We start from the raw sequence: 23009 nt of genomic DNA on the forward strand, positions 1-23009 counted from the left end.
AGAACTAAGTATGTATTAGAAAATAGGAACAGTACATGTACCCATTTGTGTGGCAGTAAGTGGAATTCTCTTTCCCTACCTACTCTATTTTGAATACAAGGATAAAGAATACACTGGAAATATTGCAAAGCAAGGGAGTACAAAAGGGGATACCCTGGTGATGTGCTGCCCTATACAAATCAAAGCATTTTATACCATATAGTGACTTCTGCCCAGTAAGTCGGTATGGGGGCCAAACACACGTCTAAGACAATGTTACTACTTTCTACCTATTTAGGTATTCCTTTCCTACCTAAGATTTGCCTGCAATATGAGGAATTTCCAAATTTCAATATGCCAGTGTCAGCAAGCCATCGAGTTGAGGTTATCCCCTAGTCTCAAGGTCAGCAACAGCTCTGAATGTGCCCATGTGTATGTTGCATATGAACTATTCATTGATATTTACTACAGAGAACATCACTTTTATTAACATTGTAACCTGACCAGAGCCCAAGACTCCATGTCCAACACAAACGGACTTTTGGACTAAGAAAAAAAGTTTTCTACCATCTACTCTTAAGTTCTTGTCTGGAAAAGGACTATCCAGTTAGGAAATTATCCAGATGTGATGATTTGCCAGGTAATCCAATAGTTTATTGATTTTTTACAATTTTTACGGGGATAAGACAAGCAAATATAAAGACATAAAATTCAAATCAAGCTTCCAAGTGAGGTCTGATGTGAGAGAGAGGAGAAAGTCCAGCTTTTCAGTGGGCTCAGAGTTTTCCTGTGGATAGCCTCCCAAATCTGCCCCGCCAGACTGACAACTGCCGGAAATTTATGCTTCCAGAGCCTCTGGGGCTGCCAGACTCAACTCAGACTCAACAAGCCCAGCATCTGACTCACCACAGACCTCCCATCCTCTCCTTGCCCATGGCTACTGTTTGTATTCTTCTCTTCTAACTGGATACCTTCACACTCACCTTGGACGCTCCTTGACTTTCATCTGCCATTAATCCTCTGACCTTTTCCCTTCTCATTGCCCGGTGGCTTTCTCCCTCCCCTACTTTCTGTGAATCAGGTCAACGGCCTCATCACCCAGTGCATCTGGGCAATAGCTTCTTGGCTTTCCCTTGCTTCTAACAACTGCTACCCCACCCCCCACCCCACCTCCTTGCCAGCAAGTGTTTTGAATCCCTGTGGGCGTGTCATGCCTCTGCTCTAGAACTGGCTCTCTCAGCCTCAGTAAATGTTCTTGTTACTAAGATCCTCTGTCTCGGGAGATCCATCCCTATTTCCTGCCACTCCCTGACCCACTCTTTTATTCTATCCCTTATACAACCCTTTCCTCCCAGCCTGGTGTCGGTGATACTCTTTGCCTCAACTTTTCCGCCCATAACGCCTAAATCCAAGCCTCTTATTCCAATTCCAGCCCAAGTCTACATCTGCCACCAACTTGCCTTAAAATACTTTCGAAACTGCTTACCCTTCCTGTCTCTACACTCCCTGGCTATTTAGCTCCATCCCCTGCACCCTCTCCCCAGGTTAACCCTTACTTAATCGCTCTGTTCGCCCATTAGCCCTGTTTCCCCATAAGAGCGTGTGATGTGAGCATCTACACCATTCTTCTTCATCCTACTCATTCTTCAGTACCTCCTCCAAGCAGAGGACACAGAAAGAGAGCAATAGTGTCCCTGAATTGGAACTGAGGTTTGGACTCCTGTAGATTCCAGCCTACGGTTTCTACCCCCGCTGAGGGTAAATCATTAATTCGAACGTTTCTAACTTTGTTACTCTTCATCACAATTGCACAGGGCCACGGAAGATTTAGTATCAAGGCATTCACATGCCCCACGTGCCTTTGAGAAAGCGCTAAATAAAGGGTTTTTTTTTTTTTTACCAGTTACCCTGCAGGGGGGCCGGGTGGGGGTGGAAAAGTTGGATTTAAGAGCTCAGCCGCGGACGAACACACGGATGGACCCTGAGGGGTCATCAGGCTGCAGAGGTGATGCAAGGAGCCCAGCTTTATCTCGCCTCGTGGTGGGGTACGTTCTCACATTCTTCCGTTGGGGAGAAATTACAGCATACTCTCGTCCCATGCCGGGGGGGCGGGGGCATAGCTCCCAAAAGCAGTGGCCTGAACTGGCATGTGCGAGATTCAGATCGTCCCTGAGATGCGGCTGCAGTGGCTGGGCGGGCGGCCGAAGCAGGCTCTTGGCGCCGGCCTCCAGCAGGGACGCGGGCGGCCAGGAGTCTCCGGGGCTCCCTCCCGCAGCCCGCGGACCCGCCGCTAGGAGGCGCCGTGAGAGCGCCGGGCCCCCTCCCGCTGCCAGAGGAGGACTGGCATCCCCTCCGCCAGCCCCTGCGCCGGCCGGGGAGCAGGCGGGGAGCAGACCTCAGAGGACAGGCGGCGGAGAGCCGGGGGCTGTCACCGCGGACGCGACGCGCGCACCGACCCAGGACGCGGGCACCTGCGGACCGCCACCCGCCGCCCCTGTGAAGGAGCCGGGCCGGTGTCTTGGGCTCCCGCTCCCCGGTGAGCACCCGCCGGGGCGGAGGGCGATGTCTGCCGGGGCCCGCCGCGGTCCCCGGGGCAGCCGGGCGCAGCCGCTCGCGCCCCTCTGGTGCTTCTCGGCCGCGCTGGGCGTGCTGTGGACCCCCGCCTCGCAGGCGTTCAACTTGGACGTAGACAAGCTCACGGTGTACAGCGGCCCCGAGGGCAGCTACTTCGGCTACGCGGTGGACTTCCATATACCTGCCGCTCGCACGTAAGTCGCCCAGCGCAGGGAGTTCGCGCGCGGGGGCGAACGCGGCCACAGGCTGGGTCCCTGCCCGTCTGCCGGGGGACCCGCGCCTGTCCCCGCAGCTCGATGGAAGGAGATTCCTGAGATTCCAACCCGCTGCGCACTTGGGGTCCCGTCCGGCTCCCCCGCCTCTTGTCCCCCTTCCATGCTAGATGAGCCTTGTGAACTTTGAAGTAGAGACGTGCCACTTGCATTGAAAACGCAAGTCCTGGGGAGCTCCCAAGACGCGAGCAAAGACTCGAGCACCATACAAAGGGGAGACCGGGACCGAACAGACTCAGGCCAGTTAAAACAACGGACCACAACACGGGTCTGTTTATGCATAGCCTGTAACAATTAAGTGTCTGGGCGCAAGTGCTGTCGGCTACAAGCAGCTGGGCTCTGTCCTTTGCTACTTTTTTCCCCCCTTTTCTCTCATCTCACTGTATACATAGCTCCACCTAGAGAAGAGTTGGGACGATTTGCACCCTCTTCAAAACCAGGTTTCAGACGCCCATAGGTTTCCAACAGGAAATCAAGTGTGACAGTCGGTCTCCATCATAAATACGTTTCTGCCCCCGACCCCCACCCTAGTCTCAGCGCGCCGCCACGGGAGACTGCATCGCATGTGCACACTTTTATGATTCCCAGGGAGTGATTTTCTGCATCCCTTTTGCAGAGCGAGTGTCTTGGTGGGGGCGCCCAAAGCCAACACCAGCCAGCCAGACATCGTGGAAGGGGGAGCCGTCTATTACTGTCCTTGGCCCGCCGAGGGGTCTGCGCAGTGCAAGCAGATACCGTTTGACAACACCAGTAAGTGTTATCTGTCATTCTCAACGGTGGGCCTTGGTTTCAAGGAACTGGAGCCATCCTGGAGTTAACTCCCCACTTTGTACTCAGTTGGCCTGTCTGATGAGTCTGTGTTGTGGGCTGTTCAGGTCCCTAGAGAAGCCTGAGTGAAGGCGAGGAAAATGTCCCGTGAACCCCAGAGAGGGAACGTTGGTGTTTTGACCTTGAGTATTTGGGTGCGTCCTAGTAACTTCTGTTTCCTTACTGTCCCAAGATGAGCATTTTCAGGGTGAGTGGATGCTTTGAAGAAATACAAATGTTCCACCCAAACCTTGATTATGGAGAGAGTTTGGTTGCTTCCCAAGGACAAATCCAGGAAAAGACAGATCCTTAGCATTTCCAGTGCCCAAACTCTGGAGGCAAGACTCAGCTGCTATAGACCCAGACATCACTCCATGTTGCTGTTTAATTCTTTACAGAAAGAAAGAATTTTCTTTCAAAATATTGGACATTGGAGGCAAACTAGTACAAGCAGAGTGTGGATGGATTACATTCATTTCCAAAATCCCTAGACAGATGTTTCTTATTTAATTAAAGGAAAAATACATTTTAACCAGTTCAGGCTGGTTAGGTTTTCTCTCATGTTTTTTCTTTGGGTCCTGAGAAAATAACTTTACTGTAATGCTTTAGAAAACATTAACACTGAGTGTTTTAATTTGTACCTCTAAAACTTTATGAATTCAAAAGGTATACATTATCAGGAACCAAATATCTCTTTTCAGAAAAATGTGAACTCAAATAATGTTTTTTGATGATCAGTCATTTAAGATACCTTTTGCACCACACAACTATTTTTATGACATCATTCTTCATCATTGTTACATTAGTGTGCATTTAGAATGTATGTAGAAAATCCATTTTCACAGCATTTTGATGAAATTGGATGGCTTGTATTTTACCTGTTACTTTATCCGATTTGCAACTTTCTATCTTAAAAAATAAAATAATTTCGATTCTATCAATATGAAAACCATTTCAAAGGAAAAAAAAATCCTATGCAAGGCTTACCTTGAATTATGACCAAATTAGGAAAATACTTCATAAAAGCATTTTCAAATTATGTTTTTCATATGTGTCTATCTATAGTCACAGTAGCTCCTCTACCATTTTATTAAGTAACTCAGTTACTTCGTACCAATTTTCATAAGCTTTTACTTTTAAATGTATTAGAAATTAGAAAAATTAAGCCACTTGATGTTAATTTGTAAAAGATATCTTTTAACTAGTTGTTTAATTGGGATTTTAAATGTTTCTGCTTACTGACCTACCTCCATTTGAGAATAAATTTTGTAAATCAGGATTAAGCATAAAATTAATGGCTTTTTAAATAACCCATATCAAAACCATTTGTATTTTTAAAAGACCCTAAAACTTAAGCCTTGATAAATAAAGACATAAATCAATAGTATTATTTGAATTTAAGTTAAGGGAAATAAGTATTTACATTTTAAGATATGTTCTTGTATTTTTACCAAGAAGCAATCTATAGTCATGGACATAAATTTTGTAACCTGCTAGGACATTCCTATAACATACCAAATCAGGATCTGGTTAGTATATTTTTCCTTTGATAAAAGAAGAACCGATGTCTGCCCAGATAAGTCACATCTGAATACCTTTCTAAGTACTAATCCCAGTAGATGTCATCGTTCAACAGATGAAAACCAGAGAATACAGACATCAATATGAATTTTTAAAAACTGAACACTCCCAACCAAAAAATTTCCAATGTTAAATTACAATAGGTAAATTTTCCAAAAGTTCCTCCTAGAGCAACTGTTTGGAGATCTGAATTCACTTTCCCATGGCCAACTAATGCTGCAAGATTGTGCTTTGGTTTCCAGAACAGCCCACAGGAATGCACATAACCCTTATTGTAGCTGAGTTATAGTTGTAGTGAAACAGTAGGAGACAAACCAGCACAGTTTTAGCAATTAAATAAATAGAAAAATAATAAGAATGTCGAGAAAAGATCAGTGTTACTTGGAGAAAGAGGCAGGGGTGAATGGCATCCCTTCTGTGCAAGTTCTGAGGAAGACATCTGGATATCTCAAAGGGCTCTAGAGAATAATGCTGTTGGTTCTACACTATATCTTATTTGACTTCTAAATGAATGGAGGTTTTTTGGATTTTTTTGTTTTTTGTTTTGTTTTGTTTTGTTTCGTTTTTGTTTTGGTAGACAGATGCCCTCTTCCTGCTGTTATACTTAGCAACCATAACTGGATTTGAGGATTCATAAATGGAACAAAATAAGGGGGAGAAATGGGGAGGGAGATAGATGTTTCTGAAGTAATTGAGCAAAAAATGAAGGTAAAAAAGAAGCAAAACAGAGGAAGTCACACGTTTGTGAGAAATGAATGGTCTGCGGTGGAATGAACAACGCAGTGAGCTGGGAAAGCTTGGGGGAGTCCCACTGAGAAGAGTCTTTGAGAAAAGAAAGTTCCCCATGTTAGCCATCAGGGGGTACTGTGGGCCCAGGAACCTTGGTTGCTGTTGGGAATGGCCTGGGAATGGTGGGGCAAAGGGAATCTGCGGACCCTGGGGGCTCCTGGTTGGCTACTGAGTGGGTGCTAGCACGCGACGCATCATTTCTATCGATTTCTCTATCCAGGCGCCCCAGACAATGGGGCTCTTTGCAGTTGGAGTCCCTGTTCTTTGGGCACAGTGTGACCTTGGAACCAAAGATGAAAGGCAAAAACACAGGTGTTGCTGACTCTGGGTCTGGCAGTCGATGTTACCACACGCTTGGCATTTATTGATCACCTACTATGTACCAGCCACTTATACAATTTATTTCTAACCCATAAAACACATTTTATGAATAAGGAAACTGACATCAAAGGTGTTAAAAAAGTTACGTGCAAGACCACACCATGGTAAGCAGTAGACGCAGGGTTGGAAAAAAGGTCTGCCTGGAACAGAGCCTGCCTCTTCACCCTGCCTGCCTTCCAGGAATGGGAGAAGTCTGTTCCTAATGGGGAGCAAATTCAGGGCTGGATCCTATGGAGCTGACGCCCTGCTTGTCCTGCCTTCCCCACCTCCTTCCTCTCAGCCCCCAATTACCCTCACAAATTTCAATGAAAATGATCTTCCAGAGAAGATCTAGAAGGGAAAAGCAGTTGGGGTCGAGGGCTGTGGAGAGCAGAGGTCATAGAAGAAGGGCTTTGTCCTGATGGGGATGACGGGTTGTCCACGCCCTTGGCTTGCCACAGCTCCTCACAGCATGCTATGGCCCCTCAGTGTCCCCAGTCAGCGACCTCCTGTCTTAATCTCTGCCCCTTGGCAGCCCATGTACAGTTTTCCCAAAAGAGGAAGAAAATTACTCTGCTTGACAAAGTAGTGGCTTTGAGTGTTGAGCACCCACAAACTGATGTTCACATAATACAGCACGATGTCTCGGGCATAGATATGTATCATACTGCAGATATTCCTCTGTAAAGATAGGCGTGACTTCCCTGTCTTTTCTCCATCTGGCTTTACTGTTATGTCTGAATTCAAGTAAATTTGACCTTTTAATGACATTGTTTCAACTTGTTCAAGCCGCCTGGGGTGTCTACAATTTAGTGTTCACGGTGGTAACCTAACAAACTCTCTCAACCTAGGCATTGAAGGAGACTGGCCTATAATTTAGTCCCCCAATCTGGTTGTGATCTTGAACTTCAGTTGTAAGGTCAACTGCCTTTTTTCTTTTTTAAACTTCCATTTTGTTCGATGTTTTTTTTTTTTCATTAAACGATCACTTATTTTATTTTTACCTTATCGTGTAACCTGGATCTTAAAAATTACTTCTCATCATGAATGAAAAACCAGGAAGCCAGAAATAGCCTAACACTTCAAATGCATGAATACTATTAAAATCTGTGGTCCTTTCAAGTGTGGAGGAAGGAAACCTGAGGGAAGCATATGGTGGTGGGGGAGGTGCAAAGTGCAAAGAGTAGATAATTTTCCTGCTCTGTACAAAATCAAGTGGTTGCAAAAAAGCACTTCTCTCATCTCCCTTCTGTCTTTCCCTCTTACTTCACTAGAATAAAATTCCCCCTTCACCAAATTCATTTCTTTCACGTTAGCCTCAGAAACTGTCTAAACTGTGCCCCGTGTCTTAAACAATTTAAAACATCACATCTGCCAAATTCATGCCTCTCCTTTCTAAATCTACTCCAAGGTTCATTTCATCTTTTTCCTACATTTTCCAAACCCATGTGTGGAGTAAATACAACTGCTAGATTAGAGCCCCCCTGCTAAAAGGGGGAGGGAAGAAACAGAATGAATAGAGCCTCATCTTTGGAATGATGAAGGGCAAATTGCCAACAGTAGTGGCAAAGGCATAGTGTGCAAATATCTGATCATTTTAAATACACAAATGAAACCTTTTGAGGAGAAAGATAATGGCATGTGCTAATTAATGATGATAATCATCATAACACGCAAAGTAATGGAGGCAAGACAGCTGGGAACACTGGCAGTTAGGGACCCATATAAAGAATGAACAGGAAGAGGTGGGCGGTGGCATTGAGATTTGGAAGTCATCTGAGAAAAAGTACTAGGATTTGCCTGGCCTTAATTTAGTACCTTTGTGTTTAAAACAACAACAACAACAACAAAACAAAACCCTAAAATGGAAGACAGTTTGGTTAAGATATTTCAAAGCTCTGTAATGCTAAGATTTTTGTTAGAATTGTGTTTTAGCTTGGGGACCGGAAGCCTTTGGGTGAGGGGGGTCTGCTTTATTTTGTGTTAAGTGAGCCCACAATAAGAAGCAGCTTAAAGCATCTGGCGCTGTGACTGGTACAAGGGTTGCTTTTTGATAATATTGGGTGTGCCCTTTTTCTCGTGTGAGGGTTGGGAAACATATTGGTCACATAAGTCTTGCTTTTTCCAACTTCCTCAGAAAGAAATCAGGTTTTGTTCAGGAACAAAGAAAAGAAAAATGTAGGTCAGAGCTATCAAGTAAATGACAGAGGAAATAACACAAATGTGACAGAACTCGTGGACAGCAGAAATCTGGGCTTTGGGAGGCTCGGTTGAGAGTGGAAAAGAGGGGGAGGCAACCCAAATAGAACCTGCTCTATGAAGAATTCATAATGCAATAATTAGTATAAGTGCTGCTAATCAGAAACATATAGAGATACATATACATTCACTGCTGACCCCACTGAATCACTGAGGGTGGTTTAGCTGGATGGTTCACTTATTCTGGGAGCAACTCATGATGGCCACCACACCTGACATGCTGCCTGGACGGATGCAACCAACATCGCTAAGCTTCTCCCAAACGGCTCGGACTTCCATGCGACAGAATGCAACCGAGTCCTGATACGAGAAGGGAGGAGGCTGTGGTCCCTACAGCACATAGCAGCCGAGGAAGCAATTAGAAAAAGGAAGTCCTTGAAACTCTAACTAGAAATGGGAAACAGATCTGCTCTATGGCCAGTTGAGTAGTATGAGCATCAGGCGCCTGTTGCCTAATCTGCAAAATTCTTTCAAGAAACTAGAGGTCTGTGTGATGGAACAGGCTTCCAAGCTCTCGGCAGGAAGAGCCAGTGCAGTGGCTGCAGCATTCTGGGAGAAAGATAGGAAATTGTCTTAAAATTATTCCGAAAGCAGAAAAAAGCACTTGGATGTAGAAGGTGACCGGTTGAGATGTGTGCATTCAAACTTCACCTGTTGTGTATAAAGAGCCCTGTATCTGTGCACGGTGTTGAAGAGTATTGCCAATATTATCAAAAAAGTTCAGAGCAAGTGCGCCCTGACTGACACCATCCAGATTCACAAACAGATTTTTGAGGAAGATAGATAGACTAATTATTGACCCTATTAAAAGCACTCACCTAGAAAATAATATTTAATTTTCAAAATTCAGTTTAAGTATATCCTTACAAAAACATATTTAATGCATCAAGCAAGGTGCACCTATGTAATGAAACCCTAAAATAGATTAAAAATAGTTTTAATTCTATTATGGGTATTTAAGGCACATAAGCAAATCACAATTCACCAATAGGTGATTTATACTTAAAATAATCTACCTAATACACCGGTATTATTCCAGTGGACTTTAGCCAGGCAGCTCCCACACCAGTTCGGAAGAAACAAAGTTAGATGTCAGTCCTGCAGAAAGATCAGTTGTTGGGCACCTGGGTGGCTCAGTTGGTTAAGCGACTGCCTTCGGCTCAGGTCATGATCCTGGAGTCCTGGGATCGAGTCCCTCATCGGGTTCTCTGCTCAGCAGGGAGTCTGCTTCTCCCTCTGACCCTACCCCCTCTTGGGCTCTCTCTCTCATTCTCACTCTCTCTCTCTCAAATAAATAAATAACATCTTTAAAAAAAAAAAAGAAAGAAAGATCAGTTGCTGGATCTCTGATATTTTGTATATGGCCCCCAAGATCTGCCAACTTTTCTAGATCCACAAACATTGGTAAAAGTGACCATTTACCATTTTAATTGTTTTTAGTAGAAATAAGGCATGGATTACAAATAAATCTTTATAAAAATGCCGGGCATTAGGGGTGGGAAGGAGGTGTTGACTCCAAAGGAGCAGGGGGTGAGCCCACGGATGGACCTTTCTGTGTCTTGATTGTGCTGGTGGATACATGGCTGTGTGTATTTGTCAAAACCCGCAGAACTATGTATTACCAAAAGTGAATCTTACTGATTGTAAATGAAAAGAAAAAATGAGAAGGAAAATTTTTATGAAGAATGCTAGAGAGTTGTCTATTCGATGTGGGGATTCAATTTGGTTTTGTGGCCATTTGCTATGAGCATGTGGTCTTTAAGCTCCCGGACTATGGAAAGGTCTGATGTAACAATAACTGGCAGCATAAGGAGACACATATTACCCTTGAAGAGCTTAGGCTGCTGCCTCTAAATAAGGGGGGAGCAATCAGTCAGATCATCCTGTAGGACCTTCTTTATCATTCTTTAACTAAAGGATTGTATGTTCAGAGTATGTTTGGCAAGAGAACTGTGAATGAAAACATGATGAATAAGAATAAGCCTTTGCAATGAAGCATCATACTTGTGTAATATTATCCTTACTGAAATTCAGACATGGGACCCCTCACTGGTAGTCATTAAACTAAGGAGACCTCACTTCAAACACTTATTGTAGTTATCGCAATCCGTGTAACTACCCTCAGGGTATGTACATATTAACATTCGTTCAGTTTTATTCTTTACCTCTGATATCTGACATAGGGACACAGATTTGTATATGATATTGCAAAAGCCTCTGCATGCATCTGCCCTGGTTTCCAGGAAGTGTAGAGATTAAAGAGGCACACACCATTACTACAGAAATAGGTTTAGGCAGGGACGGTGCACAGCCCACCCTATGGACTGCATCTCCCCACAGGTGTAGGGGAGGAAGCCATAGGGGATGAAGCCAACTCCCCCTACTCAGGTTATGGCTCCATTTCACATGTGTCTCGGTTGTTATCCCCTATGACTTGCCCAGATGTCTCCAGCTTGCCACATCGCTCACACAACTTACGTCTTTAGCACGATATGTCACAGCACTGGGTATCTCTCAAATGTATATTACATATACACACATGTCCCTGCTCTCCCTGGGCCCACGTCCTCTACCATCCAGAACATCTTCTCTCCCAGTCATGATTTTCTGGTACTTCTGGCTTCATTCTTCCTGCCGTTCCCAAAGGGAAATATGTTTTAGACATTAATTCTGAAGTTGTTGCCAATCCTTTTTTAGAAGAAAGGAGGCATAAACACTAAAAAAGTAATGTTTTCAAATATCCTCAATATGGGTGGTCAAGCAAATTATGGCCTAATCACTATGGGAAATGGTTTTGTTTAATGTTAAATGAAAAACATAAAATTCAAAATTGTATCTAGACCTGTCAAAGAGTACAAGAAGGGATATGGAATGAGAGGCTGTCTTTGGGACATGTGATTAAAATTGGATTTCTTCTTCTTTCTATTTTTTAAGATTTTATTTATTTATTTGACAGAGAGAGAGAGACAGCAAGAGAGGGAACACAAACAGGGGAAGTGGAAGAGGGGGAAGCAGACTCCCCGCACAGCGGGGAGCCTGATGCGGGGCTCGACCCCAGGACCCTGGGATCATGACCCGAGCCAAAGGCAGACGCTTAATGACTGAGCCACCCAGGTGTCCCTCTTCTTCTTTTTTTAAATGCGTTTTTTTAACCTCATTTTCAAAACCACAAACAGGTATTTATTTATGATCAGGAAAAATAGTGGTAAAAATAAACATGCAAACATTTCTAAATGAAGTTATCGAGTTCCCTGAAGGGTTGTGAAGATTATGTATAGATGGTGGAGTAGTTTAGAAATGCACTATTTTTGTATGGGTACTTGTGTTTCCAAATATTGAAGACCAAGGATGTTTTCAGTAACAATTATATGTGTGAAAATAAGAAGATGCAGAAGTATTGCCTGTTTTACACATTTTCGATTGTCCCTGAATCAATAGGAATATAGACTTGATGGTCTGCCATAACAGTTTCTAGAGCCTTTTACAAGAAGGGGCTGCTTGTGGGGGCAAACCACTGTACAGATCCTACCAATTCAAATGCTAATTTCATCTGGAAACACCCTCACAAACAGCTCCAGAAATAATGTTCTGTCAAATATCTTGAGCCAGTCAAGTTGACACATAAAATTAACCATCGCACACCTCTATAAGACTCACAGTGCATGTTCTCCTAGGAATGGCACCGAGAATTCATGAACTAAGGAAGCCCACTGGGTTTGTAAGAGAGAACATTTATTGGTAGTCACTATTTATCTTCACATTTCTTAGGCCAAAACATACCCAGGTATTACTGTGGTAACAAAGGAGTTCAAATCTCTGGTTTCAAATAACTTGGGTGTATTGCTTGCTCACATTGTATGTTTAATATGAGTTGGTAAGGAGGCTCTGTTTATTCAAGTCACCCAAGGACGCAGGCCAATGGAGGTTCCTTATTTCTGTGTGCTTTCAGGATCACCTCAACTGTAAAGGCAGGTAGAAAATTGCACATTGTCTGTGAAAGCGTCCGCCTAGAATTGACATTTACCAGTTTTCCTCACATTTGGTAGGCCAAAGCAGGCCATGCCAACTTATTTCACACTTTTTTTTTTTATCCACACCTAACAAAATTTTATCTACAACCTTTAAAAGAATACCAGAGAGGAAATGCAATAAAAGTGGTTGTCTTTGAAAAATGTGATTAAAACTCATTTTTCTTCTATCCCTAATGGACATATTTTGTGGGACATATTTTGGGGACACTGAAATGGTTCTTTGGGACAACAGTCCCAACCCTCATACATTACGGTAGAGAGCAGATACATGGCAAGGAAACGAAGGTGTTTCTGTCAGCAGATACAAAGATGTGAACAAAACTTTATACCAAAAATCAGTCCTTAACCTGATCCACCTGGACTCCATTCTCTACCACAAATATTGTCTGGCGAGACTGAATGTCCTTCATCCTTTCAATCAGGCTCCTTGGGGGACATGCTATTCGATCATAATGTCTTTTCCCCCCTCAAAGCGCTTTTCAGTAAATTTTAACCTTACTTATGAAAACATTATCTTAAGACAACAATGGAGTTGAAAGTAAAGCTTCATGTTAGCAAACAATAAAATCAAATTTCAGTGACTAGAAGAGTGTTAATAACTTTCTACAAGCAGATACTGTTCTAAACAGTTCTGAACAGAGCCCAAGGCCTTACCTAACTCTTGTGGGGTTTACAGTGCATAGCCAGTGACAAACTGAGAAAAAGGAAGGTAAGGCCAAGGGAACAATGAGTGGTGTGTGTGTGCACTCATGTATTTATTTTAGATTGGGTGGGTATTATTTTCCTGGTGCTGCTGTAACAAATTACCACACATTTAGCGACTTTAAACAACACAAACTGATTGTCTTACAGTTTTGGGAGGCCAAATTGAAAATAGGTCTGACTGAACTAAAATCAAGGTTTTGGCAGAGTTGTATTCCTGCTGGAGGCTCTAAGGGAAGAACCTATTCCCTTGATTTTTCCAGTTTCCAGAGATTTGCCCACATTCCTTGGTTCATGGCCCTCCTGCATTTTCAAAACCAGCAATGTCAAGCTGAGTCATTCTCCCACTGCCATGTCTCCTGCCCTCCTTTCCTGCCTCCATCTTCCACTCTAAACGATCCTTGTTATGGGCGCCTGGGTGGCTCAGTCGGTTACGTGTCTGCCTTCAGTTCAGGTCATGATGCCAGGGTCCTGGCATCGAGGCCCACATCAGGCTCCCTGCTCAGCAGGAAGTCTGCTTCTCCCTCTGCCCCTCCCCCTGCTCATTCTCTCTCTCTCTCAAAGATAAATAAATAAAATCTTTTAAAAAAAAAAAAGAATCCTTGTTATGACAATGGTCCCGCCTGGATAATCTCTTTATCTTAAGGTCAGCTGATTAGCAAACTTAATTCCCCTTTGCCATGCCACCTAAAATATTCACAGATTTGGGAGTGGTTAAGATGTAAACATTTTGGGGGACCATTATTTTGCTTACTACATGTGGTTAGAGTTTCATTGAGGAGGTGGTCTATCTGAGCAAAGATCTAAATTAAGTGAGGGAGGGAATGAAGCCGTATTGAGGGTTGGGTAGTGTTCCAGCTTGCAGTGAAGTCATTGTTGAAATCTGGAGATGAGAGTGTCCTTGGGAGATGGAGGCCACTGGCTTGGACTGAGGTAAGTCGGGGAAAGAGTGACAGAAAATGAGGCCAGAGAGCCAAGTATATAGGCAAGTACCTTAAAGGCCAGGGTCAAGGCTTTGGAGTTTATTCAAGGAATGATGGGCAGCCACTGGTGGTTTTGAGTAGATAGGCAAGATAATTTGAATCATATTTTTCCAAGGATCAGTTTAACAGACTGTGTACAAGCAAGGAAACTAGATGGAAGACTATCCCCGTTGTTGACTGACAGAGAAGTATGGTTAGGGTTGGGCGATAGCAGTTAGGGTTGAAAAATGGTTAGATCTGGGTTCCTTTGAAATGGTAGAATTTCATTAAGGTAGAATTTCATTACAGATCAGATGAAAGGTGTGGAAGAGAGATAATTTTGACCTGAGTAATGGAGGAATGGGACAGAGACAGGGTAAAATAGGAAAGGAGCAAGTCTTGGAAAAAAAAATACTAGGAGTCCAATCCAGACAGGTGAAATTTGAGCTTCTTATTAGACATCCAGGTGAGGTCACATGGGAAGGTGGATCAGTAAAGTTGGAGCTCAAGCAAGAGGCTTGGAGACTGAGATTTGGAAGTCATGAGTATGTGGATGATATTCAGAACCACACCTTGGGGAGTGAGTATCGTGGGAGAAGGGGGAAGCAAAGCACAGCCAAGAGAAGAGCATGAGAAGAGAGAGATCACGGTTGAGATTGAGTCCTGGGGCATCCCGACATTTGGAGAAATATTGGAGAATTGAGAAGGATGTGTAACAAGCGCTGGGATAGAGGGCCACTGAGGTGGAAGAAGTCATGAAGCCGGTGAAGCAGGTCTTGTGAGGTGGAGTGAAGTGAGGATGGAAATGGGAACATTTGCTTTGGCAACGGGAAGTTATTGCTGATAAACAAAAGTGGTTGTGGTGGAGTGTTCGAGAGAGAAAATGAGAGGACCAAAGGGGACAACATGAAATAAGAAGCGAAGTTATCAGCTGAGCATGAGAAGGTTGGGAGATTGAGGAAGTGTGAAGAGTAGTTCCAGGGTGGAATGAACTGAGTAGTGAAGTCACGGGAGTGATTAGCAGGCAGTGCGCAGGGACCGTGCAAATTTATAAATCTGAATTTATTTGTGAAAGGAATAAATTTTTGCCTCTGCCCACCTTACGGTGTGCTTCTACTCATTTGGGATAGGATTTAAGATCTCCCAGAGAACAATTCCATCCTGAGTGTTAATCTTCCATGAGGATACGGCTGCAGACACAGAAGATTTGAATTCTGAAATGCTGATTTTATGTGCCATTGCGAATCGTGATTCTTTTATTTTTTTTTTAACCACAAAATGAACCATTTGTTAAATGAATGGTTGGGATCCTTTTTACTACATCTTCCGGCAACAGAGATGAGATCCCAAGGAAAATGCAAGCATATGACAGGAGTTAGCGTAAATACATTTGCAAGCGCTATTGGGAGGCAAGTTTATACAGCCTTCATCCTGAAACCCAATCATATCCTGTATTTAAAAGCATTGCTTTGAGGTCATATTGAAGAGATTTATGTCATTTAATCTGCTTCCTGAGATTCCCTTGCTGAGAGGTTTTCATTACTTCTTGAAGCAAATAAATTGTTGGGCACTAAACAGAAGCATGCTGTGCGCCTGACAATCTGACATAGAAGCTATATTGAGACTCGTCAGTTCCCCAGCTGTATCTATGGCCAAAACTTTGGAGACCAGGTGTGAGAAAATCTAGAGCTGAGAGAAAGTCTGAGGAACTCAAGGAGCTCAAAGAAAATCACTGTGCTTGGGAACGAAGAGATGACACTGGCGCGGTAAGGGTGGTATGAGAACTCTGGTTTCAGGATAGAGAATGAATTTGTAAGTAGCAAATCTGGGGGAAGGGAGACCAGTCAGGAGGCTATCGCAGAAATTGAGGCTAAAGAAATGGTGGTCACAACTAGAGGAGTGGCAATGGGTATGGAAAAAATGGACGGATTTGAGAGGGCTTCAGAAGGAAGAATCAACAGGAACTGACTAGCGAATGGAATTTGAGAGTGCAGCATTGCTGATTGCCAAGGATGCACGCCAAGCCCCTGGCTTGGTTCATGGGGCCACCATTTTACTAGGTATACATAGCAAACAAGACAGACGTACTCTCTGACCATGTGATATTCAAGTCCAATGGACAAGAGCATCAGTGTCAGGAAGCGGTAGTCTGAGACAAGTACTGTACAAGCAGAGAGTGAAGAAGGTTTTAGGTGTGCAGAAGGGCTGCTGTCTCTGTCTGGAGGGGGACTTAGAGGGTATCAGGGACAGCTGTTCAGAGAGGGCATCATTAAAGGTCAGAGCTGAAGCTTGATGTGTATGTGTGTGTGTATGTGTGGGTGCACGGGTGTGCCTATGTGAGCTGTGTGTCGGTCCCAGGCACGGGTGAATTGAAAGAGAAAACTGTTCTAGTCAGCGCAAATGAGTGGAGTGGGTTGGAGCAGATGAGGTCAAAAGTGATGTCTCTATACAACTCAGGTGTATTCAGCTCTGCCTTTCAGACTTTCATGTCACAGTAGGGGAGTTTTTGTTTTGTTTTACTTCGTGTTTTTAATCTGATCTGCCAGAGGTGGCTGACCATTTCCCTTTGGAGAGACGAGTCTTCCATTTAATAATGTTTGCTCCCCTAGCTGCATCATATAAATTAACAGAACATCTACCCAAAAAATCACTTGCATCGTACCAACAAAAGTCCTTTTGTATTTCCAGAACAAACCTTACGTACAACCTGAGTTAACTGGCATATGAAAAACATTTCAAATGATATTATATGATATAGAAAACTCATTTGTATTATTACTAAACAGATGTCTGAAGAACACTGGCTAGGCACTATTGGTTGTTAAAAAATCAAGTTGGGAATATGATCTTTATTCTTGGTAAGACAATATAGATTTGGAAATAATTGTAGCAGAAAATTTATATTCTCACCTAGATTAGGAAAACTACATAGTATTATGTATGGAAACAAACATTTAAATAGTGATATGAAAATAATAATTTAAAATAAAGCTTTCATGATTTCCAGAAAAGAAATGTCTTAGACTAGAGGAATGAGCTAAAAGCCTCTTAAACTCTGAATGGTTGGATGGGCTTACCAAACTTAACAGCTACTATATCCAGGCAGTAGGATTCCAATGACTTTCCACTTAGTGCCTTATATAATTCTTCATACAAGTTCCATTACTTTGTATTGTTTGAATTTTTAAAAACAAAAATATGAAGGAATTTCGATTTGAAAAGAGCTTTTGGCTCTACGTTTTAAAAGTTTTTTTTTTTTTGATGACAGATATATTTTTTTTAACAGCTTGGTTTACTTCATTCCACTATTTAAATGTAATGTGTGGTGTTCATTTGTATTCATTCAATTATTTTATTTGTTTGCTCATTTACTTATATTTGATAAATTTAACATGTTAAAATTTATAAACTTAAAGCATGTTACTTTTATACATTTATATATTGTAATATGATTGCCACTGAAGCAATATTTATCCCATTACATCATTATTGTGCAGTACTATTAACTAGATTCATTACAATGTGCATTAGATCTCTATGGCTTATTTACTACTCATTGCAAGTTTGTGCTGTTAAACCCCATCATTCTTGTCTCCCTCTCCCAACCCCCTAGTAACCACCATTCTACTCTCCGTAAAAAGCAGAGTTTTAAGGAAGTGATTTGGATTAGTTGGCAAACAAGGAAGAATGGAATTTTGCAAGAGAAACATCATATATGAAGTCTAGGAATGGGACTCAATAGGGAACAGAGAGGAAGTTATCTGAATGGAAGGAAATGCTGTCCCTGGACATCAGGTGTGGCGCCCCAGACCTATGTTATGGAGGGCAGGGCATTTAGGTTTGATCTACTAGATGAAGACAGGAAAACTATTTTTGTGTGTCTGTGTGTGCATGAGTGCATACATACACACATACATATTTGCATATGTATATAATATTCATTTAATCAGAATAACACATTTCTGTCCATCAACAGATGAATTGATAAAGATGTGGTATATATATGCATTGAAATATTATTCAACCATTAAAAAGGAGAAAGCCCTGTCATTAGCAACAACATGGACAGAACTTGAGGGCATTACACTAAGTGAAATAAGAGAGAAAGACAAATGCTGTATAATCTCACTTATATGTGAACTCTAAGAGAAAACAATAGCAACAACAAGAACAAAAACTCAGACAAAGAGATCAGATTTGTGGTTACCAGAGGTGGGGGGAATTGGAGGAAGGTGGTCAAAAGGTACAAACTTCCAGTTATAAGATAAACAAGTCCTGGGGATGGAATGTACACCATGATGACTACGGCTAACCCTGCCGAATAGTATATATGAAAGGTGTTAAGAGAATAGATCCTAAAGGTTCTCACCATCAGGGGGAAAAAGTTCCTTTTTTTTTTTTGTATCTGTATGTGAGAATAATGGATGTTTACTAAACTTACTCCTGTAATCATTTCATCATATGTGTGTGTGTGTGTGTGTGGTGTGTGTGTGGTGTGTGTGTGGTGTGTGTGTGTGTGTGTGTGTGTGTGTGTCAAATCATGATGCTGTACACCTTAAACTTATAGTTTTTTTTAAAGATTTTATTTATTTATTTATTTGAGAGAGAGAATGAGAGAGAGAGAGCACGAGAGGGAAGAGGGTCAGAGGGAGAAGCAGACTCCCTGCTGAGCAGGGAGCCCGATGTGGGACTCGATCCCAGGACTCCAGGATCATGACCTGAGCCGAAGGCAGTCGCCCAACCAACTGAGCCACCCAGGCGCCCTAAACTTATAGTTTTGTATGGCACGTATATCTCAATAAAACTGGGGGTGGGAGGAGAATAACATTACAATTTACAATTACAATTCAATTTCTTAAACATTACATGGAAAAATGAATTTGTGATATTTCCTCAAATACTTGAAAACTCACACTAAGATGATCAAGAGTATGAAGCTGACAAAGCTGTTCTTTAATGGTTTTTAATAGTGGTTTTAGGGTATCGGGAACCACACATTTGGAAGTTTGACTTTCTGGGGCATAAAAATCAGCACAGGTTCTTTTCTTGGATTTGTTTCTTTCCGACAAGGAGCTCTCCCGCCACAGCTGTATTATTTTGAATTTTACAAAGGAGTAATCCCTGTTCTCAGATATGTAGTTTCAATTTAAATGAAACTTTTACAGCATACATTGATTATGGGAAAGATTACAAACAAACGTTTAAAGATCTCTTTTTACCCTTTTCCTGATTAAAAATGTCTGGACAGCTCCTGCAACAACTTTAAGAAAATCCCTAAGGCCCTGCACTTTAAAGTGATGACTGAAGGTATAAGGAAGCTTACTGTGCTCCAGAAGGAGGTCGAGGACTTCTCTATAAATAGCTTTCAGAAATCCCCCCATCTACCAGAATGTTTTGCCGCACCTGTGTCAGTTTCGGATCTTCCCTTCTCTCCCCCGTGGTGATCTATCTTCACTTCTTGTAATTCCTCCCATTTGACCAAGCTAAATGATTAGAAAAATCTGCTTGAAGCCCATATGTGCACCATATTCTACACTCCCTCATTCCTGCTCTGAAATGAATATTCCCATGAAAAAGGAACCAAAAGTTAGTAGGCTTGCCACCCACTTGGATTTGTACCCAGACTGCCCAGAGACCAAGCTTCTGATTTAAGAGAGGTGGCTTCAAAGCCCAGAAATGTGGGACAAGACAAATCAATTTGATTGCAGCTACCCATCTAAATTTTCCAGTTTGGCCTACAAATCTTTTGATTTTATCTTTAGGGTGTTTTTTTCCCCCAGATATTTTATTTTATTTTTTGAGATTTTATTTTTTTAAGTAGTCTCTACACTCAACATGGGGCTTGAATTCACAACCCCAAGATCAAGAGTCGCATGCTCTACCCACTGAGCCAGCCAGGCAGCCCCCAGATCATATTTGAAATGAAAGTGAGATCATAATGGGGCGCCTGGGTGGTTCAGTCGTTAAGTGTTTGCCTTCAGCTCAGGTCAGGATCCCAGGGTTCTGGGATCAAGCCCTGCATCGGGCTCCCTGCTCAGCAGGAAGCTTGCTTCTCTCTTTCCCACTTATCTTGTGCTCCCTCTCTCGCTGCCTCCCTCTGTCAAATAAATAAATAAAATCTTAAAAAAAAAAAGAAAGTGAGATCACAGTAACCAATATCCTGGACAAACTTCTGAATAAATATATGGAAGCTTGGTCATTCATTCCACAAACTTATGAAGGGCACACTATGTGCAAGGCACCATCCTAAAAGTGGGAAATACAGAGATGAAGCAGAGAATTAATGTCTCCGCCCATGAGATTTACACATATTCTGAAGGAGACAGACAGTAAGCATGCAAACCAAGAAACAAGATCATCTCAGATAGTGCTCAGCCATGTGAAAAACTGTCACAGTGGGAAGAGTAAATGCAATAAGAAGACAACAAAAGCTGAGCACATCCAAGGGACAGAAAATCAATGTGTCTGCAGCTTAACGAGCCTGCGCAGTTTGGAGGAGTTGATGCTGGAAAGGCAGGCAGGGGCCAGATCATGTCAGGAGTTAATCACTGCAGAGGTAGAATTACAACTCCCCAAGAATAAAGATGGATAGTTCAATAACTGGTGTTGGGACAACTGGCCTTTCATATTGAAAATAAGTAAGATATCTGGGCACACCATGTTAAAAAAAAAAGAAATTCCAGATGGACAACAACCCCATAAACAAAGTTAAAAGACAAGCAAAAATCAGGGAATGATATTTGCAACATATATATGGGGAAAGAATCAAGACCCAGAATATATGTTGAATTCTTACCAATCAAGAAAATGAATCACCAAACAAGAGAATGAACAAAGGAGGATAGAAACTGGAAATTCACAGAAGAAAAAGGTGTGTGGGTCATAAATAGAAAAAGATCACCTTGCTAATAATCAGGGAAATGCCAATGAAGACAGAACAAAGGGAGGTACCATTTCACCTGGCTGGGCAGAAACTTACAAACCTACAAGACAAGAGCTGCTGGCCCTCCTCTTGTGCACTGCTGGTGTGCATGGTAACTGTAGTTGGTGTGGCACAGCTGGGGAAGTAGATATGGTGACTCTGTGTGACCCAGCAATGTCATCTCTACCCTGGTGCCGGACAGACATTCTTCCACATGTGTAGGTGGCTATGGATATAAGGATGTAGTCGAAAAACAGGGGGAAAAAAAACAAAAACAAATGTTCACATGTAGGTGGAATGGATAATTAAAATGGAAATGGAGTAGGATACAATGCTGAGCAAGAATTAAAACGAATGAGCGAGGAGCGCCTGGGTGGCTCAGTCGGTTAAGCATCTGACTCTTGATTTTGGCTTCAGGTCATGTTCACGGTGTGGGGAAATCGAGCCCCATATTGGGCTCCACGCTCAGCAGGGAGTCTGCTTGGGATTCTCTCTCTCCCTCTCCCTTTGCTCCTCCCCCGGCTTGCACGTGTTCAATCTCTCTTTCTCTCTTTAAAATAAATAAATAAATAAAATCTTTAAAAAAAGAAAGCTAAATCTGTCTATCCATCTATCTATCTCTCCATCTATCTATCTAAACACAGATATCTCTCACAAAGATAAAATCGAATGTCAAACACCAGCACAGACTATTACATACAGACAATGTAGTACCATTTTTTTTCCAGTTAAAAGGAACGCACAAAGGCATACTGAATAAGAAATTGTTGGCAAACTACAACTAAATCTGACCCACCACCTGTTTTTGTATGGCCTGTAAGCTAAGAGTAGTTTTCACATTTTGTAATGGTTGGGAAAAAAATTTGTAAAAGGATAACATTTAATGACACATGAAAATTATATAAATTTCAAATTTCTGGGTCCATGCACAAAATTTAATTGGAACACAGCCAAGCCCATTCTTTTACATGCTGTCTATGGCTGTTTCTGTGACAAGAGCAGAGAGGAGTAGTTGCTACAAAGACCATAGAGATTGCAAAACCGAAAGTATGTCTTTTCTTTCCTTTAAAGAAAAAAAAAATTCAGACTACTGTTCTATATTATTCATGGACATTATGTTTTAAATGGCCAGGAGTATACACATCAAATTCATGGTGGTGGATACCTCTGGATAAGGAAAGGAGGGGAACGGAGCCAGGGATAATTACCAGAGGATACTGTCATGTTTGTAAATGTGAAGAAGCTTGTCAATTCTGCCTGGTAGGAATATAAGTGTTTGTTATATTAAGTCCTTGTACCTTTTTCTACTTTCTTTAAGCCTTGGAACAGCTAACAAAGAAAAATATATTTTGTAGACATTACCCTCAATCAGTGCATACAAGTCTGTCATGTATATTTTAACAGTTGGATAGTAAACTATTTTATAGATAACAGAAATTTCTGTTTGAATCCCTTAGATATAAATATTTAAGCTCCAGTTTTGCTATCACAACCAGGATGGCAAATATCTTCATATTACATCTTAAAGCATTTGTGTAATTATTTCCATTGAACCAAATCCTGAAAGTTGAATTCCTTGGCTAAAAAAAAAAGTACATTTGGGGGCATGTGAAAAGATGGCAGAGGAGTAGGTGCCCTGAATTGAGCTGGATATCTACCAGACCACTCTGAACACCCACAAAATCAGCCTGAGATGTAAGAAGATAGATCTGGATCTCTACAAACAGAATATCGCAGGTGGTTGGTTTCGAGGTGTGAAGCGGGGAGCTGT

General features: G+C 42.2%; 1 protein-coding gene across 3 annotated transcripts in view; it reads left to right on the top strand.

Moving 5' to 3' along the window:
* The first annotated feature begins 2179 nt into the window (after positions 1 to 2179).
* The window catches only part of ITGA8 (integrin subunit alpha 8), a 193481-nt gene continuing 172651 nt past the window's right edge, over positions 2180 to 23009 (top strand). The window contains exons 1-2 of one of the 3 annotated variants that reach the window (XM_027594760.2): positions 2180 to 2747; positions 3442 to 3575. In XM_027594760.2, the coding sequence (XP_027450561.2) occupies positions 2542 to 2747; positions 3442 to 3575 (340 nt within the window). In that variant the 5' untranslated portion in view covers positions 2180 to 2541. The remainder of the gene's footprint in view (positions 2748 to 3441; positions 3576 to 23009) is intronic. The other 2 variants (XM_027594757.2, XM_027594758.2) reach the window with 2 other exon arrangements.

Source organism: Zalophus californianus, chromosome 9 (genome assembly GCF_009762305.2).
Source record: "Zalophus californianus isolate mZalCal1 chromosome 9, mZalCal1.pri.v2, whole genome shotgun sequence".
NCBI classification, from domain to species: domain Eukaryota; kingdom Metazoa; phylum Chordata; class Mammalia; order Carnivora; family Otariidae; genus Zalophus; species Zalophus californianus.